The sequence below is a fragment of the Paroedura picta genome, chromosome 12 (genome assembly GCF_049243985.1).
Source record: "Paroedura picta isolate Pp20150507F chromosome 12, Ppicta_v3.0, whole genome shotgun sequence".
Classification (NCBI taxonomy): Eukaryota; Metazoa; Chordata; class Lepidosauria; order Squamata; family Gekkonidae; genus Paroedura; species Paroedura picta.
The window spans coordinates 2,039,903-2,067,554 of NC_135380.1; the positions used below are offsets into that span (position 1 = coordinate 2,039,903).

General features: G+C 55.7%; 2 protein-coding genes across 2 annotated transcripts; one reads left to right on the forward strand and one right to left on the reverse strand.

Moving 5' to 3' along the window:
- Nucleotides 1-18: 18 nt before the first annotated feature.
- ZW10 (zw10 kinetochore protein) lies at nucleotides 19-10,449 on the forward strand. The gene is made up of 16 exons (XM_077306528.1): nucleotides 19-282; nucleotides 873-1,007; nucleotides 1,807-1,908; nucleotides 2,028-2,105; nucleotides 3,069-3,228; nucleotides 4,152-4,304; nucleotides 4,840-5,031; nucleotides 5,295-5,458; nucleotides 5,975-6,157; nucleotides 6,852-7,090; nucleotides 7,336-7,407; nucleotides 7,882-8,051; nucleotides 8,268-8,398; nucleotides 8,548-8,679; nucleotides 8,937-9,142; nucleotides 9,461-10,449. The coding sequence occupies exons 1-16, from the start codon at nucleotides 145-147 to the stop codon at nucleotides 9,579-9,581; spliced, it is 2,376 nt and encodes a 791-aa protein (XP_077162643.1). The 5' UTR covers nucleotides 19-144; the 3' UTR covers nucleotides 9,582-10,449.
- A 4,998-nt stretch (nucleotides 10,450-15,447) lies between these two features.
- Nucleotides 15,448-24,673, reverse strand: TMPRSS5 (transmembrane serine protease 5). Its single transcript, XM_077306387.1, has 13 exons — nucleotides 24,579-24,673; nucleotides 23,999-24,122; nucleotides 23,225-23,332; nucleotides 22,812-22,961; nucleotides 21,578-21,713; nucleotides 21,058-21,171; nucleotides 20,264-20,307; nucleotides 19,752-19,887; nucleotides 18,440-18,594; nucleotides 17,209-17,307; nucleotides 16,201-16,343; nucleotides 15,974-16,120; nucleotides 15,448-15,527 (listed from the first exon to the last, which is right to left on the reverse strand). Exons 1-13 carry the CDS (start codon nucleotides 24,579-24,581, stop codon nucleotides 15,510-15,512), a joined length of 1,377 nt encoding a protein of 458 aa, XP_077162502.1. The 5' UTR covers nucleotides 24,582-24,673; the 3' UTR covers nucleotides 15,448-15,509.
- Nucleotides 24,674-27,652: the final 2,979 nt, after the last annotated feature.

Here is a 27,652-nt window from a genome sequence, read left to right on the forward strand (position 1 = left end):
CAGAGCGGAAGTACGGGTGACGTCACCGACCCTGCCCGCTGGGAAGGGTAGTGCGCGGTCAACGCCAGGCGGGCCTCGTCTTCCCGCGGTGCCTTGCGCGGCTGAGGCGGCGACAGCGGCAAACGGGCGGCCGGACGGAGGGCCATGGCGGAGGGCGAAGCGCCGGGCTCGTCGCTGGTGGCGGCCGCGCTGGCCGCCGCGCAGGGCTCCTCGGGGCGCCTGGAGAAGGAGGGCCTCGGCCGGCGCCTCTCCCGCCTGTCCGCCCGGGTGGAGGAGCTCAAGGTGGCTGGGGGCGGGGCTTGCGCGCGCCACACCCCCTTCTCCCTTCGCCCGCCCTCCTCCTGCAGCCGCGCCCCTGGGCATGCGCAAACCACTGTCCTGAGAAGGGGGTTGCCAACTCCCGGTCGGGACATCCCTGGAGGTTTGGAGGCGGAGCCTGGGGTGGGGAGGATGCTTATCTGAATGTCCTGCCATAAAGTCCACCTGCAGACCAACCATTTTCTCCAGGTCAACTGACCTGTTGCCCGGCAATCCATTGTTATTCCAGTAGATTTCCAGGCTGCCCCTGGAGGTTGACAACCTGGCAGAGATGCTTAGGGCTGAGCTGTACGGTGTTTCTGAGCAGGTGCAAAGTTCCTGCACTCCCCCCCCCCCCCCCCCCCCCCGGCTGGAGCTGATTCTGAACCTGAATATTCTCAGACCTGTCCCTGAAACGGGCCTGCTGCGCCCTTTCTCTGGGGGATTTGGGGGGAGAAGGGCTCAGTGTGTGCTCACACGGCCTTCCCATGGGGCTCTGCTGGGACCAGCCTTTGGAGGCCCTTGTGTGGTGGCCTCCAGTGGGCTTGGAGTTGACTCCCTGCCTGTCCTTCCAGGGCGAGGTTTGCCGCATGATCAGCGAACGGTACGTGGAGTTCCTGCCCAGCATGCAGAATGCCAGAGAGCTGGAGAAAGACATCGCGGAGTTGTCCAGTAGCGTTGATCAGTTGAAGTCTATGATCGAAACAGAGGTGACGCTTCCTTTGTAGGCGTGAAATGAGTTTGACGCTTGAGACAGGTTACCAGAGCACCTGCACCCAGCGGCCCTAGTAAAATGCTGGCCTTTGGAAATCATGAGACTTTCAAAAACGGGGTTTGTCCCATGGCAGCCATCCCTCACAACACGCGGCTGTTCTTGTTTTGACTGTTTGTTTCTTTGCCAACAAAAGGTTTGTTTTGCTTTGAAAAATGCTAGCCATGCAGAGTCTGCTTCACATAATTCGCTATAGAAAAGAACAGGAGTCCACTGCCTACTTCTGAGCAGTGACTCCCAAAAGCTCTTCCCCTGCCACAATTTTTGTTAATTCTGTATGGTGCTCCTGCACTCTCGTTCTTTTCTGCTGCTACGGACGGACCAACATGGCTATACATTATTTTTTAAACATTGAGATGAAATAACTGGAAAACCTTGAACGTAAAAGAAAGGGAACACTCTTTGTGATTGGTATCTGGCCTTGAAATACCCTCCAGGGCAGCCTAAGTTGCCTGCAGCTTGATGGGACATTCCACCCTCGCCAGTTGGAAGTGGGTGGGCAGCTTTCTGTTGAGAGCCAGCTTGGTCTCATGGTTAAGTGTGGCAGTCTCTAATCTGGAGAACGGGGTTTGATTCCCCACTCCTCTGCATGAAGCCTGCTGGGTGACCTTAGGCCAGTCCCAGTTCTCTCAGAGCTCTCTCAGCCCCATCTCCCTCACAGGGTGTTTCTTGTGGGGAAAGGAAGGGGCTACCCTTATGCTTTGAAACTCATGTTTGGATTTGTGACTCTTCCGCAGGTGCGGCAAGACCTGAATGTGGCCATTGCAGAATTTACGGAGCTGAAGCAACAGCTGGAGAGGGACACCCTGATCCTGTGTGTGCTGAAGCAGCTGCAAGAGGTGAAAGAGAGGGGCGTTCACCTCTCCCCCTACCCCCCTTTCCTTCATGCTCTCAGCACACTTTGAGAGAAATCCCCCTTGCCTTTGTCTGTAATACTTGTTCCTTTTTCTTCAAAAAGTTTGATTCTGCCCTGAAGCAGTCCAGTGCCATGTTGTCCGAGAAGAGGTATGTCCCCGCAGCGCGCCACTTGAAAAAGGTAAGTCCAGGTTCCTTGGAAAGAGGCCTACAGTTGGAAGGGGCCATTCAGCCCAGCCCTGGCTTGGTGCAGAATTCAGAGCATTCCTCACTGGTGGGCTGCAGTGGTTAGAGCCTCGGACTAGGGTCTGGGTGACCCACGTTTCAGCCTCTGCTTTGCTGGGGAAGCTGGCTGGGAGATCTTGGACCAGTCACAACCTCTCATGTTGTATGTATTTATTCAAGCATTAATATCCCACATTTCCTGTTTGTTCAGGGCAGCTTACAATAGGCGTCGAGACATACCCAGCTAAAACCAGAGATCAAATAGCAAGCCCAAATCCCTTCCTTCCTTAAAAGGTGCCTGTTCAATCCGGCTCCCTGGAAAGCTCCTGACACACAGGCAGGCCTCGCAACGCCTCTTGAACATCGCCCAGGAGGGAGCCCCTCTCCCTCTCCAGGGAGCCCCTTGCACAGAGTTGGAACCACCACAGAAAAGTTCAGGGGTCTGGCCAGGGCCAGACGGGCCACCCTGAGTGGTGGAGGAGCCAACCGATGGCTGCCTAGGGCAAGATGGAAGGATGCAGTCCTTTAAATCACCTAAGCCTACCTCACAGGATTGTTGTAATGATCAAACAAGCTGCTTGGGGTAGCTGTCAGGGAGCAAGGTGGAGGAAATAAATAATCATTGCATGATTATCCAGTATCTGCTGGAAGATCCCCAGTGAGGGAGAAAGAAGAAAAGCTGGGATTTGGTAGCCTGCTTTTTACTACCCAAAGGAGTCGCAGAGTGGCTTATGATCACCTACCCCTCCTCTCCCCGTAACAGATACCCTGTAAGGTAGGTGAGGCTAAGAGAGCTCTGGAAGAACTGAGACTGGCCTAAGGTCACCCAGGTGAATCGAACTCTGTTCTCTGTTGCCCTTAGCCACTCACTTTGGAGTACAGCCTCCCACTAAGCCTTTGGGGCCTGTCTTTCTTTCAGGCTCAGAGGTGTCTGAAGCTGATGGAGTCTCGTCGGGGCTTTGAGCTGAAGATTCTGAGAGCTTTGCACATTGAACTCGTGACTCAAACTGAGAACCTCCTCAGCGTTTTGGGAGAGGTGTGGCAGCAGCTGGCTCAGTGGACGCTTCCTCCGTCAAAAGGTTCGGGGTCTGGTGTGTCCAGCTTTGAGGGCAGGGTGGGAGTTTCCATTTCCTAGTGGCAAAGGTAGTCTTGCAGATGCTCCATATTTGTACCGTTGGTTCTGGCCCATGGGTCTTGGCAGGATTGAGGCCTTAGTCCACAGATAGCTGCGGAGACTTTATTTTCGCTTCCTGTCCGAGTGGACAAGACTGGCCAGTGAGTGGCACTTGGGTTTTGTGGCTGTCCCACCAAACAGCAGATCCCCTTGGAAAAGTCAGGAAGCACAAAAGAGGGAAAAGCCTTTCAGGAATTGTGATGCGTGAGATTTCTTTGCAGAAACGTTCTGTGTTTTCATGCTGTGGGTGGTTGTGGCTGGAGAGCTGGGCTCGGTAGAAACCCCTGTTGTTTCGTTGCCTCGGACAAATTGCTGGACTTTGTTTTTGGTGCCAATAAAATGGTTGGATTGGGGGGCGTTTCTTGCTGGACTGCTGAAAAGAGAAAATGAGCAACTTTAAAGCAGGTTGTAGAGGGGCAACTGACAACAGAAGCATTTTTTCCTGGGAGCTTTGGATCAAGAAGCACCTAAAAGACAAGGAGCTGGGGGTTATATATCTCATTTTTCACTTCCCAAGGGAGTCCCAGAACAGCTCACAAACACCCTCTTCCCACAACAGATACCCTGTGCGGTAGGTGGGGCTGAGAGAGCTCTGAGAGAACTGGGACTGGCCCAAGGTCACCCAGCAGGCTTCATGTGGAGGCGAAGTGGAGAATCAAGCCTGCTTCTTCAGATTAGAAGCCGCTACTCTTAACCACTCAAAAATTTATTATTATATTATTAATTTCCAACTGCGCCCACTTCTGGATCACACACTTAGCTGTCTCAAAAGCCTCCCTTCTTGGATGCGCCTCTGACAGGAACTGGTCTGTGCCTCTTGTTGCTTAGAGCCTGGCAGCCTGGAGTCGACCTTGCAGACGGAGCTGCAGCTGCACCGAGTGCTCACCGGGGCGGAGGACGTGGGGATCAGCCCAACGGCTACATCGGTGCTGCAGGGGCTTGCAGTCTTGGGGGAGCTCCACTACAGGTTTAAAGTCTTTGGTAAGTCATGTTCTGTCTCCGTGGCAGTTTCTCAAGGGTGGGGATGCGGCAGATTTTCGGCAAAGCTCTGAATCTGCCCCATTTTCTGCAGAGCAATGCCTCGCCCTGCTGTCGGGGTTTCCTTGATCCCCTCTAAGGGTGGTGGGTGGGGCCCTTCTTGCTGCTCGCTGGGCGTCTGCTGGCATTGCCCCTCTCCCCTGTTTGCACCTGAGAATCAGCTCTGGCTGCCCAGTCAGTGCAACTGCAGCCTTCGATCTTCGACAAGCGGTGGAAAGCACTTTCCTTTGGGCTGCGTTTGACTAGCTCAGCTTTTGTTTATGGGCAGTCCCAATTGGAGTTGCTAAATGGCAGCCTCTGAGCTGTTCTCTGTCATCGTTGCTTTAGTCAGAGGGTAAAGCAGGCAGCTACGGAATGTTTCAAATAAATACGTGAAGCCTGAGGGGAGGGGGCCAGGCCAGCCCCCCGAGGGCAGTGGCCCTCTTGCCCCTGGGTGCTGACTGCTGTGTCCTCCCCCTCCCCCCCCCCCTTGTGCCAGGCCAGCTCCTGCTGAACTACATCCTCAAGCCCTTGGTCTGTCACCCATCGCTGCAGCCCGTGCTGGAAGGGCAGTCTGAGGGTGTCACACTGCGGCTGGAGTCCGTGGGCACGCCGCAGGGCCCCCCGTCCCCCGTGGAGGTCTTCCTGAAGCTCCGGCTGGTGCTCGAGGTTCTCCACAAGCACCTGTTGGGTACGGAGCGCCAGGCTCTCTGGGGGGCTGGTCTGGGGTGGGTCATGAGAGTGACTAGCAAGCAAGATGCCCTGCAGGGTTCTCACAGGGAGCCGCCTGGCCGGGAGGGGACAGACAGTGCCTCCGACTGCCAAAGATGGGGTGGGGGTGGGGTTATCAGCAGGGGGAGGGCGGTGGGCTCCCTCCTGCAGGCCTGCATCAGAGAGGTCCAGGGTCTCTGAGGCTGAGCCTTCTGAGTCACGGGCCTGTTCTGTGTGCCCCAGCTGGTCCCCTCGACCCCTGTGCGGAGGACGAGAGCGAGGTGGGGCCCGTCTTGGCGGAGGTGCTGGGCGAGGCGATTTGGAAGGAGCTCTCCAGCTGCCTCACGGACCACTGCTTGGTGCATTCTATTCCAAACAGCAGCAGCAAACTGGGGCAGTACATTGAGGTGAGTGCAGCAGCCCCTCCCCGAATCACTCTGCGCTTGGTGTGGTCAGATCCACGTCAGGGTGCAGTTGGGGCTGTCGCAGGGGGAACTTTTGCCCCCGTCTGGTGCGGTGATTCCTGCTATCCGGAAGTTCCAGACGCTGCATTAGGGCACAGCCAAGCCTTTGAGGGTCCTGGGAAAAGAATCCTTGGTTGCTTTTTGCATGCAGAAGGTCCCAAGTTCAGTCCCCGGCATCTCCAGTTTCAAGGGATCTGGTACGAAAGACCTCTTCTGCCTGAGACCCGGGAGAGCCCTGGCCAGTCTGAGTGGACAGTGCTGACCTTGACAAATCAAAGGTCTGATTCCTAAAAAGCAGCTTCACCTGTTTGTGTTCAAGTGGATGAGAGACTCCTACCTTGCTTTTAAAGTGTGCATCCCAGACCCAAAGGGTAGGGGCACCCCCAGCCCCTCTGAGCCATCCGCTCCTCCCCCTCACCATCAGTAGCACCACTTACCTGAGTGTCTCTGCCCCTCCAGGTGATTGAGGCCACAGAGCAGTTTGAGGAAGCCCTGAAGAACATGCGTTTTCTCAGGGAGGGCTCCACTGACCTGCTGACCTACGCCCGGAACGTCAACCGCCATTTTGCTGACAAGAAGTGCCAGGACGTGATAGTGGCAGCAAGACAATTGATGATGGCGGAAATACACAACACGGTCAAGGTAGGCGAGCGGCAGAACATGCCCCCCCCCCCATCAGAGGCGCAAATCCCCAGGCTGTTCTCACCCTCCTCTTTTAACCCAAAGAATGTTTTTGTTTCCGCTCTTGGACTGTTTTGGGACACAGCGTTTCATTTTCGAGGCTAGGAGATGTCCAATCTCTGGGTGGCAAAAGTAGCCCCCCAGATTCCTCCCCGCCCCCCTGGATCCTTCTCCTAGGGGGGAAGGTACTGCCCACTTTGAGAAACCACCACAGTAAGCTGAGCAGGAAATCTAAAAAGAGAACCGAAAAAAAGCAGGAATCTTGACATGACCTCCTCAGTGAGGCCAAACGGGCAGAGTTGCATCCTGTTTGCAGCCAGCGAGACCCTTCTGTCTAGGCCACAGTCCCTCATCATGCATCCCAGAAGCTTTGTGGTTTATTTTATGTTGCCTGCACAGAAAATCCCTCTTAGACAACTCCTTGTTGCCTTCGGGGTCTCTTTGAGTGGCCCATTCCAGAAGGTGTGTGTGTGTGGGGGGGCACAACACAGCTGCTACATGTTCTAGACTCCTCGGAAGCTTCGGCCAGAAAGACTTGGCCATCTTTGTTATGCCAAAGAGCGTTCTTTCTCTTCCCCTCTGGAATTTGTCACTCAGGTGCCAGTCTGCATGTACCTAAGTAGGGCAACAACTTCCGTTTCCTTTCCCCTATCAGGTCACCCCTGAGTCCTCGGTAGCTCTGCCACAACTGCCTGACTCTGCTGAGAGCGATGACTCCGGCGTGCTGGTGCCCTCCAAGGGACTTCCTCTCCCAGGGGGGGACCTGGAGGCCAAAGCCCGGCTCAGCCCCCACACCCTCTCCTTCCCCACATGCTGCATCAGCGAATCTGTACGGGACCTGGTGGCACTGGCTTGCCACACGCTGAAGGAGGCCTCGGCCAGCACCGATCAGTAGTAAGGCCATCGGGGAGTTGGGATCATGGCGGGGGATGGGTGAAAAGGCTGCTTGCTCGGGGCGGCAGAGTTCTAGAGGATGAGAAGGCAGAGTGGGCCGAGCAACGGGCTAGAACCTCGGGGGGCCCCAGGGCAGACCGTCTGGGCAGGAAGGCATTGGCGATCTCCCCTGTGCCTTGCAGAAGACACGGGATTACGTGCAGCCGGTGAATTCCCGCCGACTTCTCTCTGCTTCCCTCCTGCAGCAGCGCCCAGCTCTTCTACTTGGTGCGGAACATCTTCTACCTGTTCTGGGACGTCGTGCCGATGTACCACAAGTGAGTGGAGCCCTGCTAGGCTGTGCTCGGGATTCTCCCCTCGTGTGCTTCAGCTGCCCCAGGCCCTCCTGTGTGATGCAGGAGCTGGGCAAAATATTTTGGGGAAGAGGGACTTGCCTAAGTCCTTTGGTCAATACATTGCCGAGGTGAAATTTGAAACGTGAACTTCATGTTTCCAGTCAGGGGTGGTTTCAGAGAGTCGCCGTGTTGATCGGCGGTAGAAGAGCCTGATTCGAATCCAGTCTCGCCTTAGAGACCAGCAAGATTTCTCCGGGTCTGAGCTTTTGAGAGTCAGCGTTTGCCTTCAAGCTGTCGGTGTCTGACGAAGGGGGGCTAGACTCCTGAATGCTTGTCCCCCAGGAAATCTTGTGGGTCTCGTAGGTGTGACTGCACTCAAATCTCTGGCTTCCTGTCATGCCGTGGAAAGCCGAGACCTCCCAAATGGCCGCTCTCCTCTTCCTCTCTCCTGTCCAGGGAGAAACTGCAGAAGCTTCCCCAGCTGGCTGCCATCCATCACAACAACTGCATGTACATCGCCCACCAACTCTTGACCCTGGGCCACCAGCTTCAGGGGCGTCTTGGCGGCCTCCTCTGCAACGGGACGGCCACCTTCGTCGATTTGGTGCCGGTCTTCCGGAGGCTCGGTGAGTCTGGGGCCCCGCTTGCCTGGGGGTCATCTAGCGTGGGGCCTTGGAGCTGGTGAAAACCCTTTCCGCGGTGTGTGTGTGTGTGTGGGGGGGGGGGTTGCATTTCTGCAGTGATATCTGGAGTAGGTCAGAAATTCTCACCTGGGTACTGTGGATCTTGGAGAACTCCCAGGGCATCCTTGTTCTCTCTCTGCCCCCCCCACCCCCCCCCAGGTGCTGAATGTTTCCTTGCCCAGATGCGAGGGCAGAAGGGAGAACTCCTGGAGAGACTGTCGAGCGCCAGAGATTTCTCAACCATCGATGACGAGGACAGCTACGCTGCGGCTAACAAAGCTGTGCGACAGGTGAGCATTGGGGGGGGGGGGGGAGGAAACCGGCTGTTTGCCCCAGAGTCCCCGGCCTTGCGTGTGGGCTCTTGTGTGCCTCTGTAAAGAGATCTCGCAAGGCAACTGGGCGGCCATGCCTCACTGCTGGCACTGCTCTTCCTCCCCAGGTGCTGCATCAGTTGAAGAGGCTGGGCATGGTCTGGCAGGGCATCCTCCCCGTGAAGGTGTACTGCAAGGCCATGGGGACCCTGCTGAACACCGCCCTGGCAGAGATCATCCGCAGGATCCTCCTGCTGGAGGTGAGCCCCGAGTGGCTCCCTGGGGAGGGGGCTGTGGGTCAGGGGTCAGGCAGCTGCTTGCCACGCTGGAAGTCCCAGGCACAGCCTCCCGCAAAGGGGAGGGGGAATCCTTCGAGGAACCATAACGGTTAAATGCCAGGCTTAGGGGCCCACAGGGCCTCCCTGTGACACTGCCTGCCCGCACTCCTACCCAGCCTCTGGCTCCCTGCAGTCCCCTGGGCTTCCAGAGAACCTGCTCATTCTGCCTCCCGTTGCAGGACATCTCTGCCGAGAACGCAGACCGGCTGCACGCGCTGTGCCAGATTCTGGTGGCGGAGGGGCCCCGGGTGTTTGTGCCCCTGCCCGAAGAAGGGCAGCAGAACAGACCCTTCCAAGAAGAGGCCCCGCTCTGCGTGCCCAAGTGGAGGGCCTTCCAGGAGATCATGCTGGTGCTGCAGGCCAGTCTCCAAGAGATCGCGGACCGGTGAGTGTGGCTGGCCGGCCGCTCAGGGTGGCCGAACAGGATCAGAGCGCTTTGTGTGGGTCTGGAGCAGCAGAACAAAGTTAGAGTCCAGTCAGGCACCGTTAAGAGCAACAGAGTTTTATTCCAGGCATGTTCTCTTCCTGAGGTGCATACAGTGTGAGAGGGTTCACAAGGGCACACCGGGCGAGAAATTATGACGACACCCCCCCCCCCCCCCCACACACACCCTTTCCGGTGCTTCCCTCTTAAGCAAGGGCTTGCCCAGCCCCCCCCCCCGCCTGTTTGGGAATGTTAACCCTTCTCTGTTTTGCGCCCTAGGTGGGCAGACGGCAAAGGACCCCTTGCGGCCGAATTTTCCCCGAGCGAGGTGAAGAATCTAATCCGAGCCTTGTTCCAGAACACCGAGCGGAGAGCGGCGGTCCTGGCAAAGATCAAGTAGCTTCAGGGTCACTTCCATACCAGAAAACGTCTTCCGGGAAGCACAGCTGTCAACCTGGGCCACAGGCCCCATGTTGGATTTGACACCCCCCTCCCCTCCACACACACACACACTCACACACACACACTTGAAGACCTCTTCTGACTTTGCTTGCAGGAACTGCCTGGAGACCCAAAGAAAGGGGGGGACCATCTTCTAATGCAGTTCCTGGTGTATTGTGGTGACTGCAACCCCTGTGCACCTCCCCCAGTTGGTGCCTGAGAATGCAGAGTCTTTGTCCATTTGCAATCTGACTTGTCGCATTTTAACACCTGTTTTAATTTATGGGCATCCCAATGCTTTCGTTTCCTGCTTTGGGGATATGGTTTGGGGCTCAGGAGGGCTTTGAGCCCCGAGAGTTGTGACACGCCCTTTGCCGGGGGGGGGGGGGCTCAGGCTCCCCCTGGTTGCGGGTCCTGATAGACAAGCCTCTATGCAGCATCTTTTGAGGGATGCACCCTTTGCATTCTGTACCTCACCTCTCTCTCTCTCTCTCTCTCTCTCTTGCAAGTGGCTTCCAGAGCCCCCCTGAGACTTGAAGCCCCCCCCCCCCCCTGGGTGGCCTTCTGAAGTCTCCTAAAGTGCCAAACGGTCAGAGTTTACCAGCAGCTTCCAGGCAGCAGCTTTGTTGCCCTTGTCGTCCAGGGGGGGCGCAGCTGCTGGACCCTCTCAGCTTTAACCTGTTGCTTTGGACGGCCCCTCCTCCCCCCGCCTCCCCCCCCCCGCCACACACCCTTTGTTTACCAAATGTGGGATGAGCTCTGTTTTGTTATCAGGGAAAACTTGTCTTTGGGACTTTTTATATAATAAAAACAAAAGTCATTTGGCACCTTAAAGGGTTAACGATATTTAATTCCCTGAGAACCTTCACAAGCCACCTCCCGCTTCTGCACATAGGTGTCCCGAGGCCTGCGGCACCAGGGTGGAGCCCCTGGAGGGTCCCGATTCACACTCCAGCCGCCCAGTGCAAAGAGCCAGGTGGCCGGTGAGTGGAAGGCCTGTGCTTGAGCCAGGAGACCTGCTGCCTTGCCTTTGATGGCCTCATTCAGGAGAAGGCGGCTGCAGGGCTGTTCTTTCTGTGGACGTGGAAGAAGAAGCCCTGCTGGGGTGTCATCGGGGGGGGGGGGGGCGCTTGGCGGTTGGTGTGAATGACAGACGTGAGCCTTTCGGGCATACATTCTCAGTGCCGGGGGGGGGGGGAAGGAGGAGTGCAGGGTCGCTGGCTCCCCAACTGGCCCCTCAGCCTGCTCCTCAGCATCAATTTGATCTGCAGCAAATTCCAGGCGATGCTTCTGCCCAGGCCCTCAAAGGCTTCTCTTGCCTCTTCCTCCACATTTAAAGCTCTTTGGATGGGACAGGACATTTTTCTCCAGGCTTGTTGGCAACCCTGGAGGGGACCATTAGCGTTGGCACATAACCGGCTGGTGAGAGGTCACGAGGCTCAGTCCGGTAAGCAAATAGTATAAGTCAGGGGTAATCAACCTGTGGTCCTCCAGATGTTCATGGACTACAATTCCCAAGAGCTGGGAATTGTAGTCCATGAACATCTGGAGGACCACAGGTTGACTCTCCCTGGTGTAAGTGGCCATGAACTGAACCGGTTCAGGGTTATGGTCTGATAAGGCACATGAAGAACAGCCCGATGTATAAATGAGGCCCAGAAAAGAGAAAGAAAAGGGGTGTTTGGTAGTGTTTTTTTTAAAAACATAAATGTCTCTTTCAACTGGTAAAAGGGGGCAGGGCTGTTGGGGAGTGTGGCTCCAGAGCGGGCCTTGCGGGGCCTTCCTTGACATTTCTTGGCATGCGTCTGAGGGTGCTTGAGGCTTGGGCGGGGTGAGCCGCTGCCTCCAAGGGGGCCTGTTAACACACACATGCTCGTGCCAGTTTCTCTGCCTCAGTCAGGCCTAGCACTAAGCCTGCTGGTCTATAACCGCAATAAAACGTATCTATCTAAGCCTAAAGGTAAAGGTAAAGGTATCCCCTGTGCAAGCACCGAGTCATGTCTGACCCTTGGGGTGACGCCCTCTTAGCGTTTTCATGGCAGACTCAATACGGGGTGGTTTGCCAGTGCCTTCCCCAGTCATTACCATTTACCATTACCATATAGGAGCCTCTTGTGGCGCAGAGTGGTAAGGCAGCGATATGCTGTCTGAAGCTGTCTGCCCATAAGGTTGGGAGTTCAATCCCAGCAGCCGGCTCAAGGTTGACTCAGCCTTCCATCCTTCCGAGGTCGGTAAAATGAGTACCCAGCTTGCTGGGGGGTAAACGGTCATGACTGGGGAAGGCACTGGCAAACCACCCCGTATTGAGTCTGCCATGAAAACGCTAGAGGGCGTCACCCCAAGGGTCAGACATGACTCGGTGCTTGCACAGGGGATACCTTTACCTTTACCTTTATCTAAGCCTGCGAGTGGCCCTTCCCCTAAGGCAGTGGTGGCCAAACTCTGGTTCTCCCAAAGTCCAGGGTTACAATTCAAGGAGGATCAAGGGGATGGCGGGTGACAGTGGGGGAGCGAGAGGGTTCTGAGTGTCCTGCATAGTGCAGGGGCTGGACTAGATGGCTCAGGAGGTCCCTTCCACTATGATTCTAATTCCCAGGAGCATGTGGCAATGGGCTTGTGTCCATGGACAGCTGGAGAACCACAGTGTGGCCACCTTTTCCCTAAAGCATTTGCTCCTCTCCTACTGCAACATCTGATAAGGGAGAGTGGAGGGCAGAGTGGGCAGACACCAAGGTTGTAACAGTGGGGCATTGTGGACGTTCATCTTCCCATGGAATCTCGGGCCTGGCGCCGTGTTGATCTATGTCGGGACAGGGTTTTATTAGTATTTCCTTGTTCCGGGCTTTCATTTATAAGTTGGAGGTGAAACTTCCTCTTGGATTTCCATCTAATGTTAATGTCACCTTGTGAGAGGGCAAGTAAATACTCACAGGTGAGTCCCAGGAGGATGGAGCCTGCTTACCCTGCCCCAGCTGCGTGTGGGCTGGTTTTCCTGAACATCGTCCAGGAAGGGGCTGTGGCTCAGTGGCAGACCCCCCCCCCCCGCTTGGCATGCTGGATCTCCCAGGTTCAGTCCTCACCATGCCCCGTATTAAGTAGCCTGATGAAGCTCTTCTGCCGCTCACAGTCTGTGTCTCCAGCAGCTTCTAAGGGATTAAGGAGAGTAACCCGAGTGAGGACGCAAAGGGGGGGCAGTGGCCCCTGTGCCTGATGGCTCCTTGGCTCCCGCAGCTGCTTCCCTCCAGTGACTTTCCACCCCCCGCTGGGGCAGGGGCTTCCCCTTCCAGGCCTGGCCGTGGGCCTCCCGTTCCCAGCCAATGTATTTTGGCATGTCAAGCTGGGCTGCTTTGAGTTTCCCATGATGCGGGTTTGCGTGTTATGTGTACAGTAGGATTTCTTAAGGATTTCCGTGTTCCTTGAGAATCTCAAGAGCCTGAAAAGGAAAACAACCCCCCCCCCCCATTCTGTCTCCCTGGCGCCCTGCCCCCTCCCCCCCCCCCGCGTTCGGCTTTATTAGCCCTCTGTGTGCAGCAGTCTGTGTGCCCGTGCTCAGGTCATCTGACCAAACAGCCTGTCTGTTTGCAGAAAGGTGGGGTCATTTCTGCTGACTTCTCCCGCCCCCCATCCTGTAGGTCCCCCCTGTGCTGTTCAGGAGCTTTCTTGGCCTGCAGACTGGGGGGGGGGGGCACAGGCACGTCCCACTTCCCTGAAGCAGAGGGATAAACATCAGTCATCCCAGGGGGTTCAGCCTCCTCTTTTGCATCCCATTTCTGTTTGGAGGACCCATTTTTCCACCTCCTAAACCCTTGCAGAGAGCACTGGGCCTCACTGCAGAGACAAAACAGTCCCATGACCAGACCTGATGGCACGCTGGAGATTTCATTTTTGCCGGGGTTATTCGTTTGTACCCCTCAGAGTTGGGGCCCAGCAGCTGTCCGCTAGCCCCAACTGACCTTTGCGAGCATCAGGGAATGACCAAGTTAAATGTCTCTGGGAGACAGGATCCTTCTTTTTAAACAGCAGAAAACAGGCTGGGCTTTTTCACAGTCGATTTGCAGAGGTTCAATGATAGAGCGTTTGTTCAGGGTGCTGAAGGTCCCGGGTTCTATTCCCGGCATCACCTGATAAAAGGAGCAGGGAGCAGATGACACAAAAGCCTTCAGCCTGGGGTCTGGTTCAGTGGAAGGTGAAACGGCCTGTGGGGGACCAAGGCTTGGGCCAAAGGTTAAAAGAATAGATCAAGAATGACAGCCAGGAGCTCTGGCAAACTTTGAGTGGAGGGGCGAGGCCAAACTCAGGTGAGGCTTTCCTGATGGCAGGTTGGACACAGACTGGACTGGATGGGAGGGACGGAGACGGCGACTTCAGAAGGAGTTCACAGCCGGGAAGCCTTTGGGTGCCCCTCCCAGCATGTCCTGCCTCCTTCCTCTTCACCTCTTCCTGCACCTGGAGGAACCTGACTAAGGTTTGGCTGCAGCTGAGCTACAGGAGCCCCTTGAATGCCCTTCCCGCTCTCTCCACCAGCCTCCCCTTCCGGCCCGCCGGAGCCTCAGTGTGAGACTGTGCCTGTCTGCTCTGAGTCTCCCAAGGAAGGGGGCTGTCTTGGCACTGGGTCTGCCCCCCTCCCTGCCCCGCCCTCATGGGCACTGTGGAGAGGCCGTGGCCAGCATTTCAGGCGGCTTCTCCCGGGGCACGACGGGGCCTTCTCTGGGGTCGTGGTTAGAGCACTGGGCTGGCTGCCATGGAAACTTGCCCATGCCTTAAATAAAACTTTGCTGGTCTTAAAGGTGCCATCAGACTCCCACCTAAAGTCAAGGAGAGCCCCAAATGGTGAAAGGAGATGCAGATCACAGCATCGGCCAGCAGGTGGGGCTCATGTCACACTGCTCTAAAGCGCCCCCTCCCCCGCCCCGTTTCCTACCATGCCCCTGCCCCTGCCAGCTCAGAACGAGGGGTGGGTGGGTGGTAAGAAGCGGGCATTTCTTCTCGCCCAAATTCCAGTGCTCACCCCCACCCCTGATCTAGGCAGGATCAGTTTTGTCAGCGCCTTAAGAGTACTATTCCCCCCTGCTGGTCAGTTGCCCAAAGAGTGTTTTGATTGAGGAAGCTTCTCTCACCCCCCCCCCCCCCCGCGGAGGAAATGACCTGAACTGTAAGCCTGATGATCACAGGACCTGAGTGCAAAAAGGTCCCCAGGAGCAACATCCTCCTCCGAAAGAGGAGCCCTGGGGGCTAAATCGGGGTCTGCACGACATTTACAAGGGGGAAACCGGCAGTTTCCCCAACGCGGCTGATGGGAAGGGAGAGGTAGCAGAGAGCAAGGTTCCTCTCCCGACCCCCACCTGGTCTTGAAGCCGGGTAGGTCACAAACCAATCCCCTCTGCCCAGGCTGGCTGCGTGCTCCTTGAGCAGAAGGAGACTGTGCCTGTGGGGCGAGCCAAACCTCAGGAAAACCTCCTGCTAAAAGGATGAAGCCCCCACCTTTCCCTGGGGGACTGGAAAGTCATGGTCAGGAGGTCTGTCACAGCTGGTCCTTTGCTAATGAGCAAAATGGTTAAAGCTGACTAATTGCAACAAGCTGTGAACATCTCCTCTGGGTTTGCAACTTTATTGAGCAGACAAAAGGACGACCAATTGCAGTTGGCCCCCCTCTCGGATTATTTGCACACCATGCAGGCTGTGGGACAAGAAGAGATGCAGCAGGGGAACGGGGTTCCTCAGACGGGGCTGAGGGTGGCGGCGTCCCTTCTTGGAGCTCCAGCGTCTTCATGGTTCCAGGCCCCAGACTCAGCCGTGTGGGGGTGCTCCCTTGGAGAGGCTGTCTGCCCGGGATTGCCCTTAATAGCTCTGGAAGGCAGCAGCACAGCTTCCCCCAGGTTGCCTCTTCCTACTCGTCCTGCTGCTGCTGGGCAAAGAAGCAAAGGTGAGCCTTTAAAGCCGCTGGGCTGACGTGACCAGAAGCGTTGACCCACCCAAGGGCCCAAGAGCTGAAGGGTCTCCATTCATTGTGCCCTTGGAAATGACACATGGAAATGCTTCCGGACTTGCCGGTCTTTCCTTTCCAGAGCAGGGTATTTGAAAATCTGGGGCGGATATTGGGTGTGAGGATCAGGCACTTTCTACCAGCTGTCTGTTCAAGGCCCCACTGACCTGGCTGGCCCAGGCTAGCCTGACCTCATCAGATCTCGCAAGCTAAGCAGGGTCGGCCCTGGTGAGCTCTTGGGTGGGAGACCGCTGAGGAAGTCCAGGGTCGCCATGCAGAGGCAGGTGATGGCCGGCCGCCTCTGAACATCTCTTGCCATGACTTGTCTGTGCCTTGTTGGCCCATGAGTTCTCCCCTTCCCCACTCACCTGCATGACTTGATGGATCCAGTCCAGGAACGGTGTCACCTGGGTGAAAGTCCCAGGGCGGTTGGGCTCAGCACACCTAGAGCTCCCCATTCCAACCAAGTGCCATGTTTGTTCCTGCTGGCAAATTAGTGGTCTGGCACCATTCCTCTGGGGAAAGATGGGCACCGTGAGCATCTGCCCTGCAGCGTTGCCATCTCTTCTTTATCCCTTTCCCTGCCACTTTTTACCTGGCAGGCGTCCATGCTTTCATCCTGGTAGGTGGCACATAGCACCTGGGCAGTGAGCTCACCTGCAGGCGCGCAGGAGCCGTTGCATGTCTGGGTCCTGATCCCCGTCGCTGGCACTTTCTCAGGCGCCTCATCTGCTCGGGCTGGAAGATAAGCAGCTGCGTTCTCTCCTAGGCTGGAGTCAAGTGACGTGGTGGGGAGCAGCCCTCAAGGCCAGGGCGTGGGTGCTGGGGCCTGGACTGTGAGGAGCCATGCCTGCGGTTAAGCAGGGTCCTCTGGACATCTGGTCTTCCGAGCCACAGGTGGCTCGACTGTGCTCGTGTTTGTTCAGGAACTGCAGGCTGAGGGTGGCCAGGGGACGGGGACGGGGTTCGGGGGGGGGGGGAACCAGATTGGGGAACTCTGTGGCCCTGCGCCTTGGTCAACCACTTGGGCTCTCGGCTGTTTGCGATTGGCCGTGTCGGTCTGTTTGTATCCTGCTCGTGATCCCTGGATTCCTTGCGCTAGTTATACAAATGGTTCACCCTGTATGGCTGACTGATGGACCTAAATTGTCCAAACATAGATCTGTTTATTTTCCGGGGGGGGGGTGCAAGGGGAAAGAAAACGGAGCCGGGGGGGAATGGTGGATTCTGTTCAATAGTGGAGAAATGAGACGGAACCAGGGACTTGGGGGACAAAATTGGATTAAGAACTGATCTTTTATTCCCCCCTCTCCCAAAGCAGGGACTTTGGGCCAGTCCCAGTTCTCCCAGAGCTCTCTCAAGCAGCTTTCCCTTCCTCTCCCCACAACAGACACCCTGTGAGGTGGGTGGGGGTGAGAGAGCTCTGGGAGAACGGTGACTAGCCCAAGGTCACCCATCTGACTGTGCTTGGAGGAGGACTTGGGAATCAAGAACCCAGCTCTCCCAGTCAGAGTTCGCCGCTCTCAGCCACTGTGCCATGCCGGCTCCTGGAGTGCCAGACGGGTCTTATGTGCTCTGCCCTTGGTGTCCTGGCAGAGCTTACCATTTCCTGGCCAAGTGAAGTTCCGCCCTGGGATCCAGCAGGTGCTGCCTGTGGGGATGGGCTGCTGGTACCTGGGCAAGCAGATGGCCTGGGTGGTCTCTGAGGAGGGGCAGGGGAGAGAAGAGAAAGAAGGTGATTCCGTCTGTGTCCTTTGGCCCCGGCCTGCTGAACGTCTGACGCAAGAACGCCTTCAAGGGCCGCCTTCCAGAGGCCAGCTTTGTGCCAGGAGCCTTAGTGCAAAGATACAAAGTACACATGCCAAGAGCCAGAGCTGCCAGCTTGGCCTAGCTACTTGTTTAGGATTGTCCCCAGCCTGGCAGAGAACAGGGTACCAAGCCAAGAGGACCTGCTTGATAAAGATCAAAGACAACTCCCCCCCCCCCGCAAAAAAAAAGCTGATGCTTGATGTAAACAGCACTTAGGATAGACAGAGCTATCAGTGCAACCCTCCTTGGTGGAAAGATCTGTGTGTGACTGCTGATTGGTAAACATCCCTTTCAGTTTTATTTCTTGTACGTTCCTGACCTGGAGAGCCTGGACGAGGCCAGCCACAGAAGATCTTGGAAGCTAAGCAGGGTTGGTTCTGGTTAGTCCTGGGATGGGAGACCACTGTGGAAGTCCAGAGCTGCAAACCACCCCTGAATGTCTCTTGCCTTGTACACCCTGTAGGGTTGTGATAACGTGGCTGCGACTCGAAGGCCGTTTATGCACAACAAGACCCTGAGCATAAGAATAACAGGTAAGCCCAAAGGTCTTCGCCGGTTACTCTTGTACATTTTCCAGTTTGTTTTCCAGTTGTGCCAACAGTGTGAAAGTTTTGATGAATTAATATCTGCAGTAAGGAATTAATATCTGCAGCTCATGGACTAAAGTTTGTGATGAATGTTGGCCGGTTCGTGGTTCACAAAGTGAAATTCGTGGCAGGTCAGCCAGCATGAACTTTCCACGATTTTTGAGCTGTTTGTGGCAGTTAATGGAGATTTGTGTACAGATACATTTCCAGATGGATTGTCTCTGTTCAGTCTAAATGTTCACCAAACTTCAAAGAAACAGGGAGGGGAGAAATTGGGCATACAGAGGAGCATCTCCCCTGTGCGTCGTGTCTCTAAGTTGCACATGATCTGTTCTGCACACTCCTGCACCTGCATTTACCCAGAAATCACTTTCCTGGAGGCACCTTGTGGGGTGGGGCTTAACTTGGACTCCTCCTCCCAGCACCCTCCTCTCTCACCTGAGAAATTCAAGGGCTCCTTCAGCTTCAGCATGGCAAGGCCACCATCCTGGCTCTGGGCACCATAGCGGGGGTGGAGAAAGATCTTCTCTATGCCAACGGGCCCCTCGTCCAGGACCCCAACATGGGCCACAAGCTTGCCGTTGCCCACTTGCCTGGGATTAGAGAAGCAGCTGCAGTCCTCAGGGCCCTTGGCTACCAAGGGAATTCAGTCGGGGTTGGCTTGGGGGCGTGTGTGTGTGGGGAAGCTAGCCTAGGTTTCCAGGTCCCCCCTGGCTACAGGCAGGGGATGAGGGGGGGGGGTAGGGTTGCTGGATGCAGGTTGGAGAATTCCTAGAGATTTGGGATTGGAGCCTTGGGAGGGCAGGGAGCTCAGTGGGGCACATTGGCCTAGAGCAGGGGTGGGCAAACTGTGGCCCTCCGGATGTCCATGGACTACAATTCCCATGAGACTCTGCCAGCTGGCAGGGGCTCATGGGGATTGTAGTCCATGGATGTCTGGAGGGCCACAGTTTGCCCACTCCTGGCCTAGAGTCTATCCGCCAAAGCTTCCATTTCCTCCAGGGGAACTGATCTCTGTAGTCTGGATATGTGCTGGGATTCTGGGGATGCCCAGGTCCCACCTGGAGGCTGGCCGCCCTAGACCGGCCATGGCCTCCACCCCCCTCCCCATTCAGGAAGTGGAAGCACTTGCTTGGTTGGCCTGGCCTGCCTCTCGTAAGTGGGGGTCTGCCCTTGAAGGTGCCCCCCACGACATCCCTGCTGAGCCCCCCAGAGTTGGCCAGCCTGGCTTCTCCAGCTGAGCACCTGGCAGGGTGAAGCCCTCTCCAGCCTCACAGGCACCCCCTCAATCATTTGCATGCAGGTCAGTCGTGACCTCTCTTTCCCCTTCTCTTCTCTGCAAGTGACCCTAAACCGCCATCCTGCCTCCTTGGCGTTCAGAGAGGCCCCAAAGCCCACCGCTCTGTCCGCTGATGGCAGCTGCTGTGGATGCAGTCTGGTCCCTGCTAAGTAAGGTGGTCCGCTTCCAGGTGGTGCCTGGAGATGTCCCAGAATAATCACTCATCACCAAACATCAGAGATCAGTTCCCCTGGGGGTGGGGTGTGTGTGTGTGTGTGTGTGTGGCTGCTCTGGAGGTCCTTCCCCTCTTGGAACCGGGCCCTTCCCAGGAACCCCCAGGAATTTCCCAACCTGGAGATGGCAACCCTACCACGAAGGGACCGGCTGCCTCAGAGAAGGCCCACCGGAGAATGCAGCGGAGGCTCCTTGGCCACTCCTCTCCCCTGGGCTTGGAGGCCTTGCCCCACTGACCTTTGCACGCAGGGAGCGGCAGTAACAACCCATTCTGGTGACAGCACCGATCCTGCGCAGACCTGCTCGGGGCTGAGGCGGAGGTGGACGTGCCAGGGCCAGGGGCCCAAAGTGGGTCCCTCAGAGAGGCCGCAGTCTGGGGGAAGATGAGAGCAAGTCTTGATCTTGCGGAGGAGGAGGCAGGCGTAAGTGAAGGGCCCACCCTGGCCCCCACGGCCTTGGCGGAACTCAGCTCTTATTTCCTTGGACATCTAGGGTCACTCTGCAGAGGCAGGCCATGGAAGTCACCTCTGAATAGGGCTGCTGGGTCCCCCCCCCCCACCACCACTGGCAGGGGGGAGGGTTGGACTTTGCGTTGCCCTGGACTTCATGATAGATAGGCAGCCGGGGGGGGGGGGGTCAGCAGCAGGTCTCATGTCTAGAGGTCTGGCCCTTTAAAGTAAGATCCCTTGCGAGGCCCAGCAGGAGCCAAAGAAGAGTAGATGGGGACAGCACCAAGATGGGGCTCCTACCAGAACATTTCAGGGCCACAATTCGTCCCGAAGGGCATTGGTTCCTAAAGGGAAAACAACAACAACACAGAGACCACAAATCAGCTTTCCTTCCTTCCTTCCTTCCTTCCTTCCTTCCTTCCTTCCTTCCTTCCTTCCTTCCTTCCTTCCTTCCTTCCTTCCTTCCTTCCTTCCTTCCTTCCTTCCTTCCTGTAGCATATTGTAAGCAGCATCCTATGATGCAATTTCTGTACTACTTATTATTTCACATTAATACTTGTCCTATATTCCTGTTCGTTCTTGCAGTTCCAGCCTTCTGATATCCTAATGCATCAGTTATTGGATATCCAATTTTGCTGATTGCACTGACTCACTCTACATAATCCCTCTTGAGTCCCTGGGAGGGAGGGGAACCATAAATAAATAATAAATGAACAAATAAAATATTTCTGGCAATCAGCTGGCTGAGGAATTGCTTTAAGGAATAATCATACTAGTGTAAGTCAGAGATTCTCTGCCTTTGTCATCGTCCGTTTCCCAGCTAGCAGCATTCAGAGGTACACTGTCTCTGGACATGGAGGTTCCATTTACTTATCAGAGCGTACAATCTGACTGCCCTATGAGATTTCTAACTCCCCTTTAACAATAACAAAAATCTTCTCCCATAATAATAGAGCCCAGGATCATCCACTGAAGCCAAAGGGCGGGAGACTCTAGAGCAGGGATAGTCAACCTGTGGTCCTCCAGATGTCCATGGACTACAATTCCCATGAGCCCCTGCCCCTACCACTGGAAGATTCTAAGATTCCACCCACCTGATCTGTAGCATATCCTCAACAGTCCCATTCCAGTTTGGCAGAAGGTGAGCAAATTCCTGGGCGTTCTTCCCCTTGACATCAGTCAGGTTCACACCTTTGTGGTGGGTGAGCCTGGGGGAATGGCAGACAGTGGTCAAGAGGACTCCCGCCCAAGGAAATGGGGCAGGAGAGTGAGTCTTGCACAGCCTCCCCCCCCCCCACTAGCCCTGTTCCCCTGACTGTCCCTTAAGCCTCGAACCTGCTCCCCAGACCTGCTTCTGGCTTCATCCACACTCCCAGTATTTGGACTCCCATCCCATGGCCTTTCCTAACCACGTTGCTAAGGCTTCCCCAGGCCTAACACTCCTACTAAACCCCCAGCAGTTCTTGAAACCCTTCCAGCAGCCTCAAGAATCATCAGGGATAGAAACTCGAACCCTGAACCCTGCAATGCTCGGGTTTGCACTGCTGAAGTTCTTGGGGAACCACCACCAGGTGTGCGCAGTGCCTGGGCCTCCTGTCGGAAGGGACGCCTCACCTGGCCCGGCCCAGCTGCCGGCAGATCCACATCCCCAGCGTGACGTCCCAGCTGTCGTGGCAGACCGGAAACCAGCTGGGCCTCCCCCCAACCTGCACTTCCAACAGGAAGGTCTCTCTGTTCACTCTGAAAGACACTGAAGCCTTTGGGTTAAAAACTCCACCAAAAGGCTCATTCCTGTTTTGCTTCAGCGGCTGCAGGCAGCCTGGGTCACCTTGCTCCTGAGCCATTTTGGAGAACCTTCCAGGAAGTCTGTTTTCTTTGCAGTTCCTTCTCCTGGTCCCCCCCCCCCTTTTATGAATATATTAAGAGGTGGCTACAGAAGGGAAATGAGATGGCCAAGGCGTTCCAAGCTTGCACTGTATCCATTGCCTGGGACTTCCTTTGGGGCCTCTCTGTGAACCATTGGGTGGTCGTCCCCAGGTGCTGATTAGGGGAGTGGCTGGGGCTCCTTCATGGAGAGCGCTTACTTTGCATGCAGAAGGTCCCAGGTTCAATCCCCGGTCTTTCCAGTTAAATGGGAAAGAGCCTCTTCCCAAAATTGCTTCCGGCACCAGATCTTTTGGCTGCCACGTACACATGAAGCCATTTCCTACTGATTCAGACTGTTGTCCTGTCAAAGTCAGTGTCGTCCACGCAGGCCGGCACCTTCTGCCTTGTCCTGTCAGCTGGAGATGAAGGCCGGGGACTGAAGCTGAGATTTCCTGCACGCAAAGCAGAAGCTCTTCCGCTGAGCCCGGGCCCCTCCCTTGCAATGAGCCTTCTCACCCTCCACCTTCCCTGGAGAACAACAGTCGGTCAGCCAGACTGCTAGGACACGCTCTCCTTTCCCCAGTGGGTTCTCTGCTCAATAAAGCGATCCATCTGTTGAGCAGCCAGTGCTATACTCTCCTTTGCATATTTAAACTCTGCCAGTGGTTGGCACTCAAATGGGAGAGTACCAAGGAAGGCCAGGGTGGCTTGGCAGAGGCAGGCAATGCCTCTTCTCCTCTCTTGCCTTGCAAACTCTCGGGGGTCACCCAAAGTTGCCTGCGACCTGACCTCCCCCCATGGCCTTTTCCACCATCACCACTGACGGTGACCCCTCCCCACAACCCACCGCTGGGAGACGGCTTTATTGAGCTGAAGGCCCTGAATTTGGGGAGACACAACCAGTGGGGAACAAAGACCCCCCCAGGCAAGCAGAGAGAGGCATCGCAGGGGGAGAGGGAAAGGGGAGACCACGGATCCGAACCTTTCTTGCTGCCAGCCATGCCAAAGGGGTCCCCTCGCTCGCCTTCCTCCTCCTCTTCCATAACATCTTCTCTGCACCTGGTTAGAAGTGCCCCTGGGTGGTGGAGGGGGGGTGTCTCTGGGAGGGGGAGGGGCTTCCGCAATTGCTTCACTGTGGGGGAAAAAGAATGGTGTGTGTGTGTGTGTGTGTGGGGGGAAATCCAGCCACCTTCAAGAGATGAAGTGGGGGCCATCTGGCTGCCTCCCATTCTGGCAGAGTGTGGCCAGTGAGCAGCTCCCAGGTGAAGGCAAAGACAGAGAGATCCCATTCAAGGAGATGCCCCTGGCAAGTGCTCACAGCAATGTAGTGCGCACACACACACCCACACACACACACACACACACATGCCATGTCCATGGCTGCAGGACCCTTACCTAGGAACCAGCCCCCCACTGCAGTTGCAGTCAGCAATCCGAAGGCTGCAAGGAGCAAAAGGCCCCTCTGGACTCTGCAGGGGCTTCCATGCTTTGTTTCGGAAGGCCCTGGGTGCAAAAGGAGAGGTGGATCAGTCTAGTCAGGCAGGGGCCATGGTCGCCCTCCGCGATTCAGCCCAGGTCCCTGAAAGGGGGACTCTGGTTTGCACAAGGAAGAAGCAGGATGTTGGGGTCGGGCTGCCAGGGGGAGGGGCCCTTCTCTGGGAGCTTTCCAATGTGCTGATGTATGGTAGAATTTGCTTCAAGCCACAAAGCCCCCCCCCCCCAAGTACCAGCATCCGTGTGCCTTCAGCACGTTGTGCTAAAAAGTGCAGTTCTTCTGTACTGAGGAGGAGGTTCAGGATGGAGGGGCTTCCTGCAAGCAGGGGACCCCCGCCCTGACCAGTAGGCCTGGCAACGCTGCGCAGGGGAAAGAAATGGGAGAACAGTGAACAAAAGTAAAGCAAGACTCATCTTGGATGTTGCATTTCTTTCCTCCATTTCTACGGAACCAATTTTGGGTCTGCTGACTCTGATTTAGGAAATTCCTGGAGCTTTGGGGGGTGGGGCCTGGGGAGGGGGGGGGTTGGATAGGGGAGGGCGCTCAGCAAGTGCTCTTGAGCCCACCCTCTCCAGCAGCCATTTCCTCAGGGGAGCAGAGTTCTGTCATCTGCAGATCAGCTGTAATTCCAGGACCCCCCTTGAAGTGGCTCCCCGACCCATCAGATCCCTTACCTGGCCCTTCAGGTCCCCATAACTTCTCTCTGCCCTTCGACTCTATCGGGCCGAGCTCCTGGTTTTGAGCCTGAGTCGGAGGAGCTGGGAAATCCACAACAAAGTGCGGAGCCGATGGAAGATTCTGTAAAGCAAAGCAACAGTCAAGTCTCTCTCTTCCTCCCCTCTGCTGCACCCGAAAGCTGCTGGAAGAGGAGATGTTGTATGTTGCAGTTGGGGAAAGGGTGACCCAAAGCCCCAGAACTCTTATCTGACAAAATATTTGCTTCTGCATGGGGTTGCCAGCCTCCAGGTTGGGCCGGGAGATTTCCCAGAATTTAGATTTATCTCCCTGCCGCAGGGATTCGCTTTCGAGGGCACAATGACCCCCCTCCCAACCCAAACCTCCAGAAATATCCCAAGCTAGAGTTGGCAACCCCATCATGTCCAGTGTGTTGCTCCAGGGCAGTCCCAGAGCACCTTTTTGGCATGCGGATTCTCTGACCCCCGCCCTGCCCAGCATTGTTCTGCCACCTCCCTTGCAGCAGCCCCAGGTGCTGAATTTGGGCAGCCAGGGCAGAGACGGTGCCCAGCTCCTTACCATCCTGGGAAAGGCCAGCAAGGTGCAGGATGCTTGGAGGCAGGTAGGCTGCTCACAGTCCCAGGGGGGAAGCAGCAGGGGCTGAAAAGGACAGGCCAGCCACGAAACCGGCCTGCAGCTGGGCTCCGCCTCCCACCCCTCCAGGACAAAAACCCTCTTGTGTCTCTTTGGGCCCCCACCTCATTATCTCTAACCTGCTGGTCAGATGCCTGAGAGGGAGAGGCATGCAGTCGCCTAGCAACCCCTGCCCCAAAGAAATGCCACTCAGGTCTCCAGCCCATGTTCTGGGAGTCGGTTGTGATGGGGGGGGGGCAGTGACCTTTGCTGCTATTGAAATGTTGCTGCAAAGAGGCAAGGGGGAGGAGTCTCTTCCCCCCCCCCTTGGAGTCACAGAATTAATGGGCAGGTGAAAATGATGCCTATTCAGGGAAGTGGCCCCTGCTCCCCTCCCGCCATCCCGCCAAAGGTCATGCCAAATGCCACCTCCGAAGGGCTGCCTGCTCCTCTGCCAAAAGGTTCCTTTGTCTGTGGGCCCGGCTGTCCAGTGCTTGACGGAGACCAACGGACTCCTCTGTCAAGTGGGAAGGGGGTCCCTGTCGGGCCCTCTGCTGACAGATGGCAACCCCCCCCCTGCCCAGTCATTTCTTTCCTAAGCTGAAAAGGCCCAGCCTCTTCCTCCCGACCCCTCCTCTGTACTATTCCCAGCTCTGCAATGTCCTTTTCTCTAATAGGAACTACACTGTCTTTTAATTAGAAAAGTTAGACTGATGTCACAGTGTGGTGTGGTGGTTAAGAGCGGTGGCTTCTAATCTGGGAGGCCGGGTCTGATTCCCTGCTCCTCTGCATGCAGGCAGCTGGATAACCAAGTGCTAGTCACAGTTATGTTAGAGTTCTGTTAGAACTGCTCAGTTCTCTCAGAGCTCTCTCAGCCTCCCCTCCCTCACAGGGCGTCTGTTGTGGGGAGAAGAAGGGAAGGCGCTTTGGGACTCTTTCAGGCAGTGAAACCAACTCTTCTTCTTGGGTGAAGGTGTGTCCCTGGCTTCTCCTGCTGGCCCTCTCCATCCGCGTGAACTTCTTGCAGGTAGGCAGCGGCTTGCCTTCCTTGTCCTACCCAGAGTGGCCAGCGGGTGGTGCCAGAGAGCTGCAGCTCTTGCTGGAAGTGACCGCAAGCGTCCTTCGCTCGGAAATTTCTTTGCAGGCTGAAAGTTTGCTTGGCGACCGAGAACAGGCGGTGCTTCTATTTTGCTCCTTTTCGCTCCTGCCAGACCTGCCAAGAAATCTCAGACGGGTGTGGGGATTGCTGCAGATGTCTCCCAGGGCCCCTTTTGCCAGGCCTCTCCGTTTGATCGGAGGTTTTCCAGGCAGAGGGAAAGAGGAGAGGGTGAGAGACGGGCTCAGCAGGGACTTGCACCTCAGTAGCTAGATAGATCTGAAGAAGTGTGACCTGCACACAAAAGCCTCTCCCCAGAATTAAACTTCAAGGTGCCTGGCTGGATGCCAACCTTGTTCTCTGCAAACCTGAAAGAGTCAAGAGAGCTTCTCTACTCAGGCAACAGGGGGGCCCAGAAGAAGAGACTCCACAAGGTTATCCGGGCAAATTATTAGCAACCGTGGTCTGTTGCACTGTGTACAGTTTGCTGTAAAAACTGGATGCTACTGTGCAGTCTTGCATCATTTAATGTGTCGTGTTACGACTTAATATTTCCTTCAATTCTGCTTTTCTTCTCTTTTTTAAAGATTTCTGAATAGCTCTGCAACTCTTTCTTTAGTTGTTCATTGAATATTCCACCCTATTGCTGGTCCAGACTCCCTCTGGGGAATCCGCTTTGAGTCTCAGGGAGAAAGGGGGCTACAAATAATGGGAATGAACAAACGAATGAATGAATGAAGAATCAAACAAACAAACCCTCTCCAGACCTCTCTAACAAAAGGGTTAACTTTGACAGGGACCTCTATTGTCCTGCTGTTTGTTTGGATTTCCTTTAAAAAATTTTTTTTAATTTTATTTATTCAAAATACTTTTACATCACTTTCCCATCCAAATTTGTTTCCCAGTGTGACAAATATATATACAAAAATATTAAGACACTTGTACATAAGACCCTGCCAAATTAGTGGCAGAGCTGGTTGGCATTTCTGGCCATACCACCAAGCACGGTTCTTGAACACTTAATAAGGTGCAACTGAGAACAAGATGCAATTCAGTAAGGAGAAGCGCAGAGTTCTGGGCCACAGAAAGGAGAAGCAGCATCCTGGATGGGAGAGACCCTTCTGGGCAGCAGTGGGTGTGTGAATGCGATCTTGGGGAACCTGTGGACTGTAAGCTAACTATGAGCAGACAGTGTGATGCAGCAGTAAAGAAGGCGAATGCCATTTTGGGCTGCATCAACAAGGGACATCACAGCAAAATCTCAAGACGTCCCAGTCCCTATGCTGTATGCCACGTTATTCAGGCCCCACCTGGAGTCCGGTGGGCAGATCTGGAGGCCTCACTTCAAAAAGGATCGAAAGGGCTCCGAGGAGAGTGATGAGAATGATCCGGCGTATGGAGACCAAGCCCTGTGAGGAAAGGCTGAAGGACTTGGGAAAGTTCAGCCTGGAGAAGAGGAGGTTGAGAGGGGACAGGAGGGCTCTCTTTAAGCATCTGAAAGGTTGTCACTTGAAGGACAGCAGGGACCCACAGTAATGGGTTTAAACTATGTGTAGAACCATATTAGCTAGCTATCAGGGGAAAAATTCACCCTCTGAGTAGTTCAGCAGTGGGATGAGCTGCCTAAGGAGGTGGGGAGCTCCCCCTCACTGGCAGTCTTCAAGCAGGAACTGGGCAGATCCTTCTCCTGGATGCTGGAGGCTGATCCTGCACTGAGCAGGGGGTGGGACTGGATGGCCTCCATGGCCCCTTCCCACTCTAGGATTCTAGGAGTCTAGTTCAGCAGTGGAAGGGGCTGCGTAAGGAGGTGGGGAGCTCCCCCTCACTGGCAGTCTTCAAGCAAAGGCTGGACAGATCCTTCTCCTGGATGCTGGAGGCTGATCCTGCATTGAGCAGGGGGTGGGACTAGATGGCCTGCATGGCC